The 17,935-nt window shown below is 48.8% G+C and overlaps 1 protein-coding gene across 1 annotated transcript; it reads left to right on the forward strand.

The window, feature by feature from the left end:
* The first annotated feature begins 568 nt into the window (after nucleotides 1-568).
* Nucleotides 569-5,910, forward strand: LOC123166345 (protein CHUP1, chloroplastic). Its single transcript, XM_044584132.1, has 9 exons — nucleotides 569-900; nucleotides 1,020-1,100; nucleotides 2,429-3,289; nucleotides 3,376-4,332; nucleotides 4,433-4,564; nucleotides 4,661-4,842; nucleotides 4,928-5,039; nucleotides 5,186-5,329; nucleotides 5,542-5,910. Exons 3-9 carry the CDS (start codon nucleotides 2,504-2,506, stop codon nucleotides 5,623-5,625), a joined length of 2,397 nt encoding a protein of 798 aa, XP_044440067.1. The 5' UTR covers nucleotides 569-900; nucleotides 1,020-1,100; nucleotides 2,429-2,503; the 3' UTR covers nucleotides 5,626-5,910.
* The last annotated feature ends 12,025 nt before the right edge of the window (nucleotides 5,911-17,935 follow it).

Consider the following 17,935-nt stretch of genomic DNA (forward strand, 5'->3'; position numbering starts at 1 on the left):
CCGAGACAATGCAGGCAACCAAACAACGTGCCAAAGTTGATCTCCTAATGCAGGAAGTCCATATGCAGGCAACCAAACAACTCGCAGATGTCGCATATGAGACTGTTTTTTCAGAGCCTGGCTGAGTGGAGAAGGGTATGCAACACAGGTACTGTAGCACACGGCAACCAAACACGCCCATATAGCTTGTATTGAACTCTTTTGGTATTCTCCATCTTAATGAAAATTGGCAGAGCGCCTGCCTATTACGTCAAGGAAAAAAATGCACGTAGAAATCCACATGACATCGAGTACGTAGGAGTAGTTTCTGCATTTGTTCCTATTCTTTAATATATTTATCTTGTACAAAAAGACGTTATATTCCGACAGCGAAGAAGGGCAGCAGCGCTGCACACGCAGGCACGCAGAGAAAACAAACAAACAAAGTCAGACGAAAAAGCCGATGACTGCCCGAGACGGGCTCCACCTGTCGGTGTCTGCGCGTCGGCCTGTCGCACGTGTCCCCTGGCCGCTACGGCTACCCGCTCGCCCTAGTGCCCTAGCCTCGCGTCGCCCTCATTTCAAAATTCAAAACCCACCTCTCTCACCCAGACCAGACCAGACCAGACCAAGGAGAGAGAAGGCGGCCAGCAAATCCTCGAACCCTCCGCGACCTCGTCTCGGAATCCGGCGAGGAGCCCCATAGAAAAATCCTGGGCGTGGGGAGGGGGACGCAGGAAAGAGGCGAGCATCCGAAGCTGCCCTGCCCTCCCTTCCCTCCCTTGTCGCGTCCACCCTCCACCTCCTCCTCCTCGTCCTCCCCTCGCCCTGCTCCCGTCCCCTTCTCTGTTCATCAGTAGCTGCTCAGCTCGGTTTCCAGGGAGGGAGGCCAAGGTCGCGGCTCTGTCCGGGGTGCCGCGGGTAGGTCTCAAGCTCAGGGCTTGGAGCGTGTTTGTTTGTTTGTTTTGGGTGGGGGTTTCTGGATTCAGAGGGGGTTTGCTGCTCGAGCTCAGATTCGTGTTTTCGTGCAATGTTTTCAGGTGCATCGGAAGGTATTCTGACAGTCCCCACTGTTTCTTCGCCGGACACCGGTCCGCCGCGTTCCAGCAGCGGGATGGGAGGTAAGTTTGTCTGAAAATCACTCATCTCAACTGGCATGTAGTACTAGTACATAGTTACTGTACTATTTAAGCTCGATTCTTAAGCTCAAAGGTTCGATTTTGCCATGCTTGTTGTTTCGGGGCAAATGTGCTGTGCTGGGCAGCAAGGATTTGGGATCCGCTGCTTCTCGATGTGCGGCCTCATACCACTGAACTTGATTGCTCAGGCCTCTACGATACTACGATCTCTGTTTGCAATTTGCTTCTTGTAAATACTACTCCCTCCATTTTTATATACAAGGCCTCAAACTCAAATTACAGATACCAAGATAAAAATTAACGTGTGCTTTACAATCCAATTTGTTTTCTTGTTTACCGGGTTAATTAATAGGCTGCATGCACATTAGAGAAAACTGAGTGGCCGTGAGAGAGGAAGTAGGTGAGTGTGTCATTATCATCCACTACATGCATGCTAGCAATTAAGCCATGGGTTACTAGTACGAGGAAACATCATTAATATTTGCCTCGATTACTGTTGGTGGCCTTGTATAGATGCAAAATGTATTTTTCATAGTGACCTTGTATACAAAAATGGAGGGAGTACTGCGGATTCAGAGGATGCTTGGATACGTTTTAGTCTCATGACTAAAAGTAGTGAGACTAAAACTTATTAGCCTCACCCATGCTTGGATCCAAATACTAAAGGGACTAAAATCACGCACGCGTACTTAGATGAGCATTTATTATACTCCAAACCCTCCAATCCAGAATTCACATGTGTTAAAGGAGAGGAGTTAAACGAGGAGACAGAGGACTAATCCATATTTTAGTAGGGGTACCTCTGACTAAAAAAATTAGTCTCAAGACTAGTTTTAGCTCCTCTTTAGTCGGGGGTGCTTGGAACTTTAGCCTCTTAAAGAGACTATTTTTAGTCAGACTAAAATAAGTCCCTTGGATCCAAGCACCCTCTCAGATTGGGGGATAGATAGATTCAGTTTCCAATGCTACTATGCTAGCGATAAACGTTACTCCCTTCAGAGCCCAGCCTGCACTGCATAAAAGGCATTCATGGGAGTAACCAGAAATGCATTCTCAAGGTTGATGTGCTTGTTTGTTTATGGCCCTGCCTAGAGTCTTGCCGATAAGAGCTCGTGGTCCTGGCTAGAGTCTAGCGAAAAGAACTAATTTGATCAGAAATTGTGTTGATGTGCTTGTTTATTTATGGGAAAGTTGGAAGGGCATTTATATCTGGTCCTTCAGTTTGTTATACCGTTTATTTTTCTATTATGGTGGTGACATTTGTTTCTTCCTGGTGAATTAGTCTCATTTCCGTCCTCTTTTATTTGCAGGTAGTGTGACATTGTAGTAAAATTCTGCCACCGTTGCATGGTTGGTGTTCAGAGTTATCTTTGTCTTGAGTAAAGATGAAAGAGGAGATCATGTTCGACAACCAATCAAAGCCATGCAGATCGAGGGTTGACTCCAAGAGTAACCAAAATCCTCTCAAGCCCAAGTTTGGGTCATCATGGGGATCCCAAATTGTCAAGGGGTTCACAGCCGACAAGAAAACCAAGAAGACAGCAGCTATTGCAAGCAAGAAGCCGCCTCTTGCAAGCGTGGAGAATGTTAACCAGAGCAACCAACAGATTACATACCAATCTAGGGTTAAGAGATCTCTGATAGGAGATTTTCCTTGCTCGCCTGCTGGTGCTCAAGTTCATCCCCATGCCTTTGATTGCCATGGTATTAGGTCCCCGGCATCTCATGATCTTTTTCTTGAGTTGGACCATCTCAGGGAACAACTGCGTGAGTCCAAGGAAAGAGAATCAGCTTTGCAATCAGAGTTGCAGCAATGCAGAGAAAATCCAAGGGTTTCGGCACTTGAGAAGGAGCTTGATTCTAGGAAGAATGAGATTGACAAGCTTGCACGGCTTAAAACTTCATTGGAAGCTGAGAAAACAAGCCTTTCTGAACAGCTATCAGCTCTATCTTCTATGGTGGAGCAGCATGAAGAAACTGTAAGGTTGGATGGGCATGGCAATCGCGCTTCTAGTGCGGATGGGGACAATGTATCTTCTTCAGGAAACTTGGAGTTTGAAGTTGTTGAGCTGCGTCGTTTAAACAAAGAGCTTCAGTTTCAGAAGCGAAGTCTTGCAATCAAGCTCTCTTCAGCAGAGTCCAAATTGGCTGTCCTTGAAAAGAATGCAGAGGTACCATCATATCAATTTGATCATTTCTAGCACACTACTAGTTCTTCTTCAACTAATCTTTTCTGCGTCCTCCTTATTTTCAACAGAGCGAGATAGTCGCCAAGGTTCAAGCAGAGGCCTCATTGTTGCGGCACACCAATGCAAACTTGAGCAAGCAAGTTGAGGGCCTGCAAATGAGTCGGCTGACTGAGGTTGAGGAGCTTGCTTATCTTCGGTGGATCAATTCATGTTTACGTCATGAGCTCTGTAGCTCAGATCAAACAGCCAGAGCAATCACTGATCTCGATTATAATGATGGTATGGCTTGTAATGATGATCATTGTGATGGCAACACCAGAAATGGTGAGAACAGTTCTGATGATAAAAGGCTCAGCATTGCCGAACGTATCAAGCAATGGTCTCGGAATGATACAAACTGTCAAACATCTAAAAAGGAATCTCTTCTTGATAGAGCATGGATTGAAGCCACAGAAACGCGAAGTCCCACACGTAGGCACTCACTTGGTGGATCAAAGGGATGTGCACAGGACTTGAACATTGTGAAGAGGAGGCAATCTGATACCTTTATCTGCCTTCCAGAGGCAACAGAGGAAGCAGTATCCTGTAATAAGGATCAGGCAAGCAGGGAGAAGCGTGAGCTCCTTGTGGACAAGTATGATTTTGGTCAATCTGATAGTTCAAGATTTGCTCTTGGCAAGCCAGAAATATGCAAGTTTCAATGCTTGGATGTCGAAAAGCGCACTCTGCGCATTCCAAACCCTCCACCAAGACCTTCAGTGTCTCTGCCACATTCTGGTCCATCAAATGGATCGACTGTAAATCCACCCCGGCCACCTCCTCCGCCTCCCCCGCCTAAGTTTTCCACAAGAAGTACTGGAGTCATGAAGAGGGCACCACAAGTTGCAGAGCTTTACCATTCACTTATGAGAAGGGATTCAAAGAAAGATACTTCTGGGGGTGGAATCACTGAAACTGCTAACTCGGCAAATGTGCGGAGTAGTATGATTGGTGAAATCGAGAACCGTTCTTCGCATTTGCAGGCTGTAAGTACAGTAACCCATACCCATGATACAATGTATATATAACAGTAAGCAGCTGGTTCCTGCACTGACTCTGTGCTTTGACTTGTCATTCCATTTTCAGATCAAGGCGGATGTTGAGACTCAAGGTGAATTTGTGAAATCATTGATCAAGGAGGTGACTGATGCAGCTTACAAAGATATAGAAGACGTGGTTGCATTTGTGAAATGGCTTGATGATGAACTCGGTTTCCTGGTATGCATATTCCAATATTACCATTCTGCAGGCATTCTTTTCAGTTGCAGCAGTCACTGAAGTTACTCTTTTTTCATTTAATTGTGTTACTTGAAGGTGGATGAGAGAGCAGTGCTGAAGCATTTTGATTGGCCCGAGAGGAAGGCGGACACTTTACGAGAAGCGGCTTTTGGCTACCAAGATCTCAAAAAATTGGAATCGGAGGTTTCTAACTATAAAGACGACCCACGCCTTCCCTGTGACATTGCACTTAAGAAAATGATAACGGTGTCTGAAAAGTATGGCCAAGTTTACTAGTATAAGAAAAAATTGGGCTGTAGAATCACATTGTGTACTGAACTTTGGTTGGCATTCCTAATACAGGACGGAGCGAGGTGTGTACAACGTTCTGAGGACGAGGGACGCAATGATGAGGCAGTGTAAGGAGTTTAACATTCCAATTGACTGGATGCTTGACAACAATCTTATTAGCAAGGTAAATGCTGTATACTTTTCTGTATTATTATACCACCCCTCTGTAGGTTTTTGAGCTCTTAGTGCCACATTACTATCATACCGCGGTACGGGCAAACGTGCTTTGGAAATATCATCAGAGTAATCCATTTCCCTTGGTCACTGCAGATCAAATTTGCTTCTGTCAAATTAGCAAATATGTACATGAAAAGAGTTGCTATGGAGCTTCAGTACATGGGACCGCTGAATAAGGATCTAGCTCTGGAGTACATGCTGCTTCAGGCTGTGAGATTTGCCTTCAGAATTCATCAGGTAACACATTGCAGCAGCAAACACATTGCCTTGAGAATTCATCAGATTAGCACCTATCGTTACTTACTATCGCATCTGCCTTCTTGATTTCTTTGTTTATGTTTAATCTCCATGCTATCTGTGTTACCTGAGAACTTCTGGCTATTTGGGGGCTATTCTCAGGGAAACCTTATGACGCGTGCTCTAAATTGGCCGTTCATTTTGGTTTTCAGTTTGCCGGAGGATTCGACACGGAGACCATGGATGCATTTGAGGAGCTGAGGAATCTTGTTCATGTCAGGAACAGTACCCAGTAGGAAGGCAACTCGATGTAGTATGATCTGAATTTTTCTCGCGGGAAATCTGGCTTACCTTCTCAGTAAGCATGGCGGACAGTTTGAAGGGCTGGTGTGTATGTATGTGCGTATTTGTGTGTGCTAGCCTGAAGAAACCAGCTTAGGCGCGCGTAGGGATTTGGTAGCGACATTCCTGAAACATGCGAGTTTATGTAGGCTATGTTTTCGGTTTGCAGAGGCCGGGTGTTTCAACCTCCTTTTCGAGGAAAATTGTTTTCAGTTTGCAGTTCCGGTACTCAACTGAAACTCTTGTCAATCTGTTTGGAATGGACGAAAAATAATGAAGACATGAGAAATGTTAATCACACCAACACATGCACATCACAATCGCGGCGACCACCGTCAAAGACATGCATAAGTGCCAGGCAACAAACCACTAGATCTATTTCGACAACGTGGGCCAAAACATCACACTGTAGCGGGTAGGCTCCTGAGCGTTGTTAATGTTGGCCACAACAGTGAGAAAAAGGATAAAGATAGAGCCACGAGACTTCTATTCTGTGTGACATTGTCTGTACTCTTAAGCTTCGCCACTGGCGATACATGTTAAGCCACGTATCCACCACGACATGATTGGGCTGTCACGTATGGAGTTCAGCCAGGCCAGGAGTCCACCCGAAGCTATAGACTAGGGTTGTTGTGATCTATCTATTGTAACTAGGAGTATCTCTCTAGTCTATCTCTTGGACCTCAAGTTAGGATTCTAACAATGTACCCAATTCTTGTACGCTATGCGGGAGTTGCGCCCCGACTCTATATAATACGAAGCCGTCGCTCTAGGCAGGGTACGACGTTCTCTCACATGGTAATCAGAGCCTACCTCTTCCATCTCATCTAGTTACTCCATTGCCAGAAACCTCCCACCATGGCCTCCTCCGGCTCCTCCAACTCAACCCTCTCCGGCCAGATCACCGAGCGCCTCACCCGCACCAACTATATCCTCTGGCGCACCCAGATCACGCCGCAGCTTCAAGGTGCTGGTTTCTTCGGGCATGTTGATGGGAGCATGCCCGAACCGGCCAAAGTCGTCGTCACCAAGGACAAGGATGGCAAGGAGGAGTCCATCTCCAAACCGCTTCACCACGTGTGGATCCGAGAGGATCAGCAGGTACTGGGATATCTCCTGAATAACCTCTCGAAGGAAGTGCTCGTGCAGGTCACCTCAATCGTCCATGCACACGAGCTCTGGTCGGCGCTGGCGCAGATGTTCTCGTCGACCTCGCTGTCCGCGTCAACAACATCCGGGCGGCGCTCACCAACGCGCAGAAGGGCACGCAATTTGTGGCCACCTTCTTCGCGCACATGCGATCTCTCGCTGACGAGCTCGCGGCGGTCGGCAAGCCCCTGCACAACGACGAGCTCATCTCCTACATCATCAACGCCCTGGACATGGAATACCAGCCGCTGGTCTCTGCCCTAGATGCTCGCATCGTCCCGGTCACTCTTGACAAACTGTTCGCTCAGATGAGCAAGTTCGATCAACGAGTGGCTCTCTTCCAAGGGGCTGGGACCGGTGGCGGCTTCAAATCCTCGGCGAACGTGACCACTCGCGGGCGTGGCAGTGGCTCCCGTCCCCGCGGTCCTCCTCGCGGAAAGAGCAGGGGCCCTGGCGGGGCCAACACCAGCGGCAACAACAACGCACCCGGCGGCGCTCGACCCTCGTACTCCAATACCAAGGGCGGCCGGCGACCGAACGACTCCACCAACAAATCTCGTCTTGACGCCATCCGCTGCCAAATATGCGGTAAGCTGGGCCACTCCGCCAAGGATTGTTGGTACCGGTTCGATGAAGATGAAGACTCATTCCAAGATGAAAAGGTGGTCGGGGCTGCTGAAGCTTCCTATGGCGTCGACACAAACTGGTACATCGACAGCGATGCTACCAACCACATCACCGGTGAGCTGGAGAAGGTGTCCATGCGGGAAAAATACCGCGGCCAAGATCACATCCACACCGCCAGTGGAGAAGGTATGAAGATTGGTCATATTGGTCACTCAATTATTCAAACCCCTCATAGGAAAATCCATCTAAAAAGAATCTTGCATGTTCCTAGTGGCAATAAAAATCTTCTTTCCGTCCACCGCATCACCATTGATAATCATGTCTTTCTTGAATTTCACCATTTCTTCTTTTTGATCAAGGATCAGGCAACGAGGAGGGTGCTGTATCGAGATAGATGCGTTCGTGGGCTTTACCCGTTGATCCCGGAGATTAGACGATTCAATAAACAAGCTTTTAGTGCCACCAAAGTGTCTTCAACACGGTGGCACGATCGATTAGGCCATGCAGCTTTTTATTTAGCTGAGCATTTGCTTACGAAAAATAAACTCCCATATGTTGGGGATCGTGATGTTGAAACAATTTGTGATTCGTGTCAAAGAGCTAAGAGCCACCAATTGCCTTATCCAATTTCTACTAGTATTTCTACCAAACCTTTGCAACTCATTATTTCTGATGTATGGGGGTCTGCCCCCTCTTCTGTTGGTAGACATACATATTATGTGAGTTTCATTGACGACTATAGCAAGTTCACATGGATCTATCTCCTTAAGAAATGATCGGATGTTTGCCAAGTTTTTCTTAATTTCCAAGCTCTCGTTGAAAGAAAATTTGAGAGCAAAATCCTTGCTCTCCAATCTGATTGGGGAGGGGAGTATGAGAACTCAACTCATCCTTCCAAAATCTTGGCATATCCCATCACGTTTCGTGTCCTCATGCCCATCAACAGAATGGGTCAGCCGAGCGAAAACTTCGACATACTGTCGAAGTTGGGTTTTCCCTTCTAGTCGGCGCCTCCATGCCCCTTAAATTTTGGGACGAGGCTTTTCTCACCGTTGTCCACATTATCAATATGCTACCTAGTCGTGTGATTAACAATGAAACTCCCATGGAAAGGCTATTCCACACCAAACCAGACTACACGTCTCTTCGTGTGTTTGGATGCGTCTGTTGGCCTAATCTCCGCCCCTACAATGATCGTAAACTCATGTTTAGATCCAAACAGTGGGTATTCATTAGCTATAGTGCTCAACACAAAGGTGTCAAGTGTCTTGACATCCCCACGGGTCGCGTCTATATCTCTTGAGATGTCGTGTTTGATGAAAAAAAATTTCCCTTCGCCAATCTTCATCCCAATGCCGGTGCTCTCCTACGTCAAGAAATACTTCTCCTACCACCTATTCTCACCGGTGTTGATCAAGGGGGGAATGATTGTGATGATCATCTATTGACTAATCCTCATAACCGTGCTCTTGAGTCTTGTACTGATGCAGATGCAAACATTGAAGAAAACAGTGAAGAAAACGCTCCAAACGATGGTGAAAATCGTCCAAACGAGCAATATTTGCTGTGTCGCCCGACAGGAGACAGATAGGCCTCGGGATCGATGCCCCAGTGGCGCGCCAGTGAATCCTCCACGGGATCCGTGCTGCAGCAGGGCGTCAGCGCATCGTATCTCGCGTCACCTGCGAGGCGCGGCAGCAGCCAGCCAACGGCCGCCACACGGGCCCCTCCAAGTGGGCCAGCCGCGGCCTCCACTCCGTGTCGACCGCCTGATGATGCGTGCCAGCCCACGTCTCGCTAGCCAGCGGGCGGACCCCACCACTTCGTGCGCCGCTAGGCGGGTGGGCCTCCAGGCGCGGAATCTGGTGCCGGCGCGGGATCCGATGCTGATCCGGCTAGACCTGCCCCAGGCGAGCGATCCGACGCAGATTTGTCTAGGCCCATGCAATCATTGCACCATGATGGGCCTGCTGCAGATCACACGCGCGGCTCGGGATCTCCTGCTCCAACAAATACGTGTACACCAACACCAGGCGCCACAGAAAATCCCGTCGCTACAGGAGACTACGCGTCGGGAGCGCCAGACCTGTCTGCCTCGGGATCGCCACATCCAGAGGCTGGATCTTCTGCGGAGGGCAACAGTGCGGCTTCCCCTGCTTCTCCGCGTACAAGGCTACAAAAAGGGGTAATTCAACCTGTTAGTTATAAGCAGATAGTCAAATTTGGTCTAGCTTGCTCTACAGGTGAACCAAACACCCTTGAGGAAGCACTTGGTGATACACGGTGGAAAAGGCCATGGAAGAAGAGTACATGGCACTTCAGAAAAACAAAACGTGGCATTTAGTTCCCCCACGGCAAGGTAAAAATTTAATTGATTGCAAGCGGGTTTACAGGATAAAGAGAAAGTCTGATGGAACTATAGATCGCAATAAGGCCAGACTGGTTGCCAAAGGCTTCAAACAGCGGTATGGCATCGACTATGAGGACATGTTTAGTCCCGTTGTTAAAGTTGCCACTATCCATCTTGTGATGTCTATTGTTGTTTTCAGGGGATGGAGCCTTAGACAACTAGATGTACAGAATGCGTTCCTTCATGGCGTTCTGGAAGAGGAACTATATATGAAACAACCTCCTGGTTTGAAAACAAGAGTAAGCCTTTCCATATGTGCAAGTTTGATAAAGCCCTATATGGACTGGAGCAGGCTCACAGAGCATGGTACTCACGTCTGAGTCAGAAATTGCAAGCGCCTGGCTTTACTCCTTCTAACTCCGATACATCTCTGTTTATCTACAATAAGTCAAATACATCGATATTTATGTTGATTTATGTAGATGATATCATTGTCACAAGTTCATCTGATGAAGCAGTGGCAGGGCTATTAAAAGATCTAAGTGCCGAGTTTGCTCTCAAGGATTTGGGAGACTTGCATTTCTTTCTAGGTATTGAGGTAAAGAAACATGAAGATGGCCTCCACCTATCTCAGGAAAAATATGCTACTGACCTGGTAAGAAGAGTTGGTCTACAAGGATGCAAACCCTCATTGACTCCTTTATCGAGCACAGAAAAATTATCACTTGAAGAGGGAGTTCTCTTGAATCAAGAGGATAGTACTAGATACAGAAGTCTAGTAGGGGCTCTTCAGTACTTAACCTTAACTAGACCTGATATATCTTTTGCTGTCAACAAGGTATGCCAGTTTCTTCATGCACCCACCACAGCTCATTGGACCGCTGCCAAACGTATTGTGAGATATGTGAAACATACTATGAATCTTGGTCTTACTTTCAGCAAGTCATCGTCTAATCTTGTTAGTGCATTCTCTGATTCTGATTGTGACGATGACATGTACCTAGGGTAGGGTAATAGGCCTGACCTAGACACCCTTCCCAAGGACACTGCCCTATAGTCAAAGACATTCAAAGAATAGCAACATCTACCGACTCAAACCACCTCAGAGTGCAACCCACTCGACCAACGTTTCCACTCGGATAACCCAATTCCATTCGACCAGGATATAATCATTCGATCATACCAGAAACCACTCGGAGTACAGAAGATCTAAAGTCACTCAGGATGGCAACGGTCAGGCGTTCACTCCGTAGTCTTAATGATCATTTATATGTCTTTATTGCTGGTGTTACCAGTAACGTTCCATCTTAATGTACATTGAACTCCTTGTAACGTGGGCTGGCTGGGGTCCTGGCGCACTCTATATAAGACACCCCCCTCCACTGGCACAACGGTTCGCACCCCCTATAACTTCACGCATAATCCAGTCGACTGCCTCAGGGCACCGAGACGTAGGGCTTTTACTTCCTCCGAGAAGGGCCTGAACTCGTAAATCTTGCATGCATAACCTCATCGTAGCTAGGATCTTGCCTCTTCCTTCGTACCCCCTATTCTACTGTCAGACTTACTCCCACGACAGTTGGCGCCCACCGTGGGGCAGGTGTCTTAGCGACTTCCGGTGAGGTTGCATTTTTCTCGATCCCTTCATCATGGTTTCCAGCGGCGGTTTGTCGGAGGGCCGCGAGATCCATTTTGGCGCACTTGTTTTCGTCCCCGACGACTCCGCTTGGCTCCAGAAGGCCCCCCTCGACATCGAGGCGCTCCCCGTCTGTGGGGCGACGCACTTTCGCGCGTGCGTCCGCGGCGTCCTTCTGCTGCAGCCGTCGACTCAGTATCGACCGGCTCCAGCAGCGTCTTCGCTCCCCGCTGTTCGCCGTCATAAACGATCTGGTCGATCGCGGCTTCAGCGGTGGGTGAAACATGCGCCGGCTCGTCAGTCGGCCACCCCTCAAGTCGCAGCAATTGAGCCCGACGAATCTCTCTACGGGCTATTCGACCTATCGAGTGGCTCCGTCGAAACCCTATCCGAGTGCGACAGCAGCGACCCTGCGGCTGAAGTCCTGATGGTCGACACGCCATGCAGCCCGCCTGGTTTTCGCCGCAGCGACGGCGGCGATCCGTCGCGTATTCACGAGGAATACCATCCCGAAGCCCTCACTTCACAACAGGGGGTGAACTACATCGTCATAACGTGGAGGCCCTCCACACCCCTATCGTCGGGGACACCCCCGAGGCTCGGGCCTTGGAGGCGGTGCGCCTGGCCACTTTGGCTGAGCGCACGCGACTGGAGAACCTTCAACATTCACTCGACGAACGCGCTCGATGATAGACCCCCAGTCCAGTCGACGTCAGCGACAATTGTTCCCGCCCGAACCGCAGGTATACCGCACTCCGATTCAGAATCTTATAGCTGCAGCCTGTATAGTAGAGTCGATTCAGCCGTCCCAATCAGAGGCTGGCAGAGGTCTGATGCAGATCCGAGCATTGCTCCGGGCAGCAGGCGAACAGAACACAACAGTTTCTCAGTCTCGCAACAGGATCCACAACAGGTCTGTGGTGGCGGATACAGTCCAGTCGGCCCACAGCCCAAGATCGCCTCTGCGGCGTGAGGGACGTGGGCACCGCCAGGAGCAGTATGTGGGTCGGAATCAGGAGCAGTTCGATCGTCGACTCGACCGTGAAGACCGCCGTCGAGTGCCTACACCCCCTCCGAGGGGTGGGCCATACGCGCCCCGGCAGTATGATGAAAGGCGCCCATACAGTGATGAGCAAAGAGTTCCAGTCGACCCAAGAGAGCCTGGGTTTGATGCAAGGTCAATTCTCGTACAAGGTCTGGTCGACAGAAACCGAGCACACAGAGAAGGACTGGACAGAGATCGTCCGGCTGGCAGCAGAGTACACGTCTCCGGCCCTGAGTGTTTCAGCGGGGCTATCAGAGCCGCTGAGATCCCTCCCAACTTCAGGTTGGCAACGGGAGTGAGCAAGTTCACTGGCGAGTCAAAGCCTGACACTTGGCTGGAAGATTACCGAGTGGCTATGCAGATTGGCGGTGGTAATGATGAGGTAGCCATGAAACATCTTCCCTTGATGTTAGAAGGCTCGGCCAGAGCTTGGCTGAATCAGTTAACCCTGGGCAGTATATTCAGTTGGGAAGAGTTGGCCCGAGTGTTTGTCGGGACATTTGAGGGCACTTGCAAGCGACCAGCAGGGTTGGCAGAACTACAACATTGCATACAAAAACCGAATGAAACTTTGAGGGATTACATCCAGAGGTGGACCACTCTGCATCACACAGTGGAGAATGTGTCTCAACATCAAGCAGTCTGTGCCTTCAAGGAGGGCATTCGGTACAGAGAGCTTAACCTGAAATCCGGTCGGACAGGAGATATGACCCTGACCCGAATGATGGAAATAGCCACTCGGTACGCTAACGGTGAAGAGGAAGACCGACTCCGCAGTGGCAAGAGCAAACCAGTCAGCCAGGACACCGAAGGAGGTAATTCCAATCAGAAGCAGAAACGCAAAGCCGAGCCCGCTGGTCCTGGAGAAGCTGCAGTTATGACCCAAGGAAAATTCAAGGGAAAGCCTAAAGGGCCATGGATTCCCAAGAAAATGAAAGATCAAGCAGGGAATGATGTGCTAGATTTGCCGTGCCATATACACACCAAGAAGGATGAAGAGGGGAACCTGATTTATCCCAAGCATACCACTCGACAGTGCCGAATCCTTATCCAGCAATTCCGAGAGGGCCAGCCCAGTGAGAAACAGAAGGAATCTGATAAGGATGAGGACAAAGAGGAGGATGATGGTTACCCCAATGTCAATGCCACTTTGGTTATTTTTAATGACGTTGAGAGCAAGAGTCGACTGAAGGTCATCAACAGAGAAGTAAACATGGTTGCCCCGGCAATAACAACATACTTGAAGTGGTCAAAGACTCCTATCATATTCGACCAGTCTGACCATCCAGCACACGTTGCAACCCCAAGGCGGCAAGCGTTAGTGGTCAACCCGGTCATGGGGGGCACTCGACTGACCAAGGTTCTGATGGATGGTGGCAGTGTCCTGAACATTTTGTATGCTGAGACTCTCCGAGAGATGGGCATTCTGATGTCCAAGCTCATTGAAAGCAATATGCGGTTCCATGGTGTCATCCCTGGAAAGAGAGCCGATTCACTCGGCCAGATCACTCTTGACGTGGTTTTCGGTGATTCGAAGAATTACCGCAAAGAAAAGTTGACATTTGAAGTTGTGGATTTTCACAGTGCTTATCATGCCATTCTGGGCAGACCTGCATATGCCCATTTCATGGCTCGACCGTGTTACGTGTACCTCAAGTTGAAGATGCCTGGTCCCAAGGGTGTGATCACAATCACTGGTAATCGGCAGAGAGCGGAAGAGTGCCTCCAGAAGGGCTCAAAGATCGCCGACGAACAGATGGCAGCAGTAGAAATGCAAGAATATCAGAAGAACGCAGATCCGAGTGATTTTTTACGTGCCAAGAAGCCTGCTTTAGAGTCTGCATTTCAGTCGTCTGGTGAAACCAAGCAAATTCACATTCACCCGACCGATCCCAATGCTGCTCCGACTCATATTTCAACATCACTCGGCAGCAAATAGGAAGAAGCGCTCATCCAGTTCCTCCGTGAGAACTGGGACATCTTTGCATGGAAGCCTTCTGACATGCCGGGTGTACCCAGGGGACTGCCTGAGCACCATTTGCGAGTCAACCCGAAAGTAAAGCCTGTCAAAGAGCATCTCCGTTGGTCCTCCGTGGAGAAGAGAAAGGCAATTGGTGAAGAGGTGGCTCGACTTCTAGCAGCTGAGTTTATCCGCGAGATATACCACTCCGAGTGGCTTGCCAATGTTGTCATGGTCCCAAAGAAAGACGATTCACTTCGCATGTGCATCGATTTCAAGCATATCAAACGGACCTGCCCGAAAGATCATTTCCCTCTACCCCGCATCGATCAAATTGTCGAATCAACTGCGGGGTGTGAGCGTTTGTCCTTCTTGGACGCTTATTCTGGGTACCATCAGATCCGACTGTATGGACCCGACGAAATAAAAACAGCTTTTATCACCCCATTCGGGTGCTTTTGCTATGTTACCATGCCCTTTGGTCTCAAGAATGCTGGTGCCACATTCATGCGCATGATACAGAAGTGCATGCTCACTCAAATCAGTTGGAATGTGGAAGCATACATGGATGACATCATGGTCAAGTCACGAAAAGGTTCCGACCTACTGACTGACCTCGCCGAAACCTTTGCCAATTTGATAAGATATGATATCAAGCTTAATCTGTCGAAGTGCACATTTGGAGTCCCAGGTGGAAAGTTACCCGGTTTCCTCATTTCCGAACGAGGGATCGATGCAAACCCATAGAAAGTTGGTGCCATCCTTCGAATGAAACGCCCCGTGCGTGTGCATGATGTTCAGAAGCTTACTGGTTGTTTGGCCGCATTGAGCCGATTCATTTCTCGTCTCGGTGAAAAGGCGTTACCTCTTTACCAACTGGTGAAGAAATCTGACAAGTTCGAGTGGACTCCTGAAGCTGACGCAGCGTTTGCAGAGCTCAAAGCCCTACTCTCCACCCAGGCGGTGCTCGCTGCCCCAATCAGCAAAGAGCCTTTACTGCTTTATATTGCAGCTACTGGACAAGTTGTCAGTACAATGCTCACGGTCGAGCGGGAAGAAGAAGGCAAAGCCTACAAGGTTCGGCGCCCAGTGTACTATATTTCTGAAGTCTTGACTCCGTCCAAGCAGAGATATCTGCATTATCAGAAGCTGGTTTATGGGATTTATTTGACGACAAAGAAAGTTGCACACTACTTTTCAGATCACTCGGTTTCAGTCGTCAGTGATGCTCCATTGTCAGAAATTCTGAACAACAGAGATGCAATTGGTCGGGTGGCAAAGTGGGCGATTGAACTCCTTCCGTTGGATATCAAGTTTGAGGCAAAGAAAGCAATCAAATCCCAAGCAATAGCAGATTTCCTTGCCGAGTGGAGCGAACAGCAACAACCGACTCAGATTCACTCGGAACATTGGACTATGTTCTTTGATGGGTCCAAGATGCTGAATGGTTCTGGTGCTAGGGTAGTCCTGGTATCCCCGCGAGGTGACAAACTCAGTTATGTTCTCCAGATTCACTTTGATTCCTCCAACAATGAAGCTGAATATGAGGCACTTCTATATGGGTTGCGTATGGCCATTTCACTCGGCGTCCGTCGCCTAATGGTTTACGGCGACAAAGATTTAGTGGTCAATCAAATGATGAAGGAGTGGGACATCAGGAGTCCAGCTATGACTGGCTATTGTAATGCAGTAAGAAAGTTGGAAAAGAGGTTTGAAGGGTTAGAGCTCCACCACATACCCCGACTCTAAAATCAAGCAGCTGATGACTTGGCGAAGATAGGTTCCAAGCGGGAGCCCATTCCCAGCAATGTGTTCTTGGAGCATCTTCACACCCCGTTAGTGCAAGAAGATCCTTTCACAGAAGAGCCCCCACAACCCAAAAGCTCTATGGATCCGACTGAAGTCGAAATCCCAGCCTTGGTCGACCTGATCATGGAGGTTTTGGTCGCCACTCCTGACTGGACAGTGCCGTATATTGCATATCTGCTCAGGAAGGAGCTTCCAGAGGACAAAGATGAGGCCCGTCAGATTGTCCGTCGATCCAAAGCCTTTACCGTGATAGGTAGTCGACTTTATAGAGAGAGTGTTACTGGAGTTGCTCAGCGATGCATCACGCCAGAGGAAGGTCGAATGATTCTCAATGATATCAACTCGGGGACATGTGGTCACCATGCGTCCTCCCGGACCATCGTGGCCAAAGCATACCGAGCGGGATTCTATTGGCCACGAGCAAATGAGATGGCAAAAGATATAGCCGACAAGTGCAAAGGCTGTCAGTTCTACTCCAACTTGACCCACAAGCCTGCATCGGCCTTGAAGACCATTCCACTCGTCTGGCCATTTGCTGTTTGGGGATTGGATATGGTTGGACCCCTGAGGACCGGCAGAAGTGATTTCACCCATTTGCTCGTAGCAGTCGACAAGTTCACCAAATGGATTGAAGCTAAGCCTATCAAAAATCTTGATTCAAGCACTGCCGTCAGTTTCATCAAAGAGCTGACATTCAGATATGGAGTCCCTCACAGTATTATCACAGATAATGGCTCCAACTTTGATTCAGACGAGTTCAGAGCGTCCTGTACTTCCCAAGGCACTCGGGTCGACTATGCTTGAGTCGCCCACCCGCAATCAAATGGACTGAACGAGCAAATGGTTTGATTCTCCAAGGGCTGAAACCCCGGTTGATGCGTGACCTCAAGCATGCGGCGGGCGCTTGGGTAGACGAGTTACCATCAGTCCTTTGGGGATTGAGAACAACACCAAATCGGTCGACTGAACGGACTCCCTTCTTCATGGTCTATGGGGCTGAAGCCGTGCTACTGAGTGATTTGCTTCACAACGCGCCCCGAGTAGAACTTTTCTCAGAAGCTGAAGCAGAACAAGCTCGACAAGATGTTGTTGACCTTCTAGAAGAAGAAAGAGAGATGGCCATGATCCGGTCGACCATTTATCAGCAAGACCTCCGCCAATTCCACGCCAGAAACGTGAGAGGTCGAGCATTTCAGGAAGGAGACCTTGTGCTCCAAGTGGATCAGCAACGGCCTCACAAGCTCGCTCCTGCTTGGGAAGGTCCCTTCATCATCACCAAGATGCTCCACAGCGGAGCGTATCACCTCTACAATGTGGAACACAATAAAGAGGAGCCACGCGCTTGGAATGCGGATCTGCTCCGCCATTTTTACACTTAAAACACTCAGAGTCGACGAGTTGTAATAAGAATCGTTCAGTTTGCTTATCAAAGACAAGATTTTTTTTACCTCAATAATTGTTATCCTGTCAAGTTTACCCAAAAATCCCCCAGTGGGTGGCTTAGCCGCGAATCTGATTCGCCTAATGCTACCTCTTGAGCATGCGTTGGTTTTCCCTTGAAGAGGAAAGGGTGATGCAGCAAAGTAGCGTAATTATTTCTCTCAGTTTTTGAGAACCAAGGTATCAATCCAGTAGGAGGCCACACGCAAGTCCCTCATACCTACACAAAAAAAGAACCTTGCAACCAA

Source organism: Triticum aestivum, chromosome 7D (assembly GCF_018294505.1).
Source record: "Triticum aestivum cultivar Chinese Spring chromosome 7D, IWGSC CS RefSeq v2.1, whole genome shotgun sequence".
Lineage (NCBI taxonomy): Eukaryota > Viridiplantae > Streptophyta > Magnoliopsida > Poales > Poaceae > Triticum > Triticum aestivum.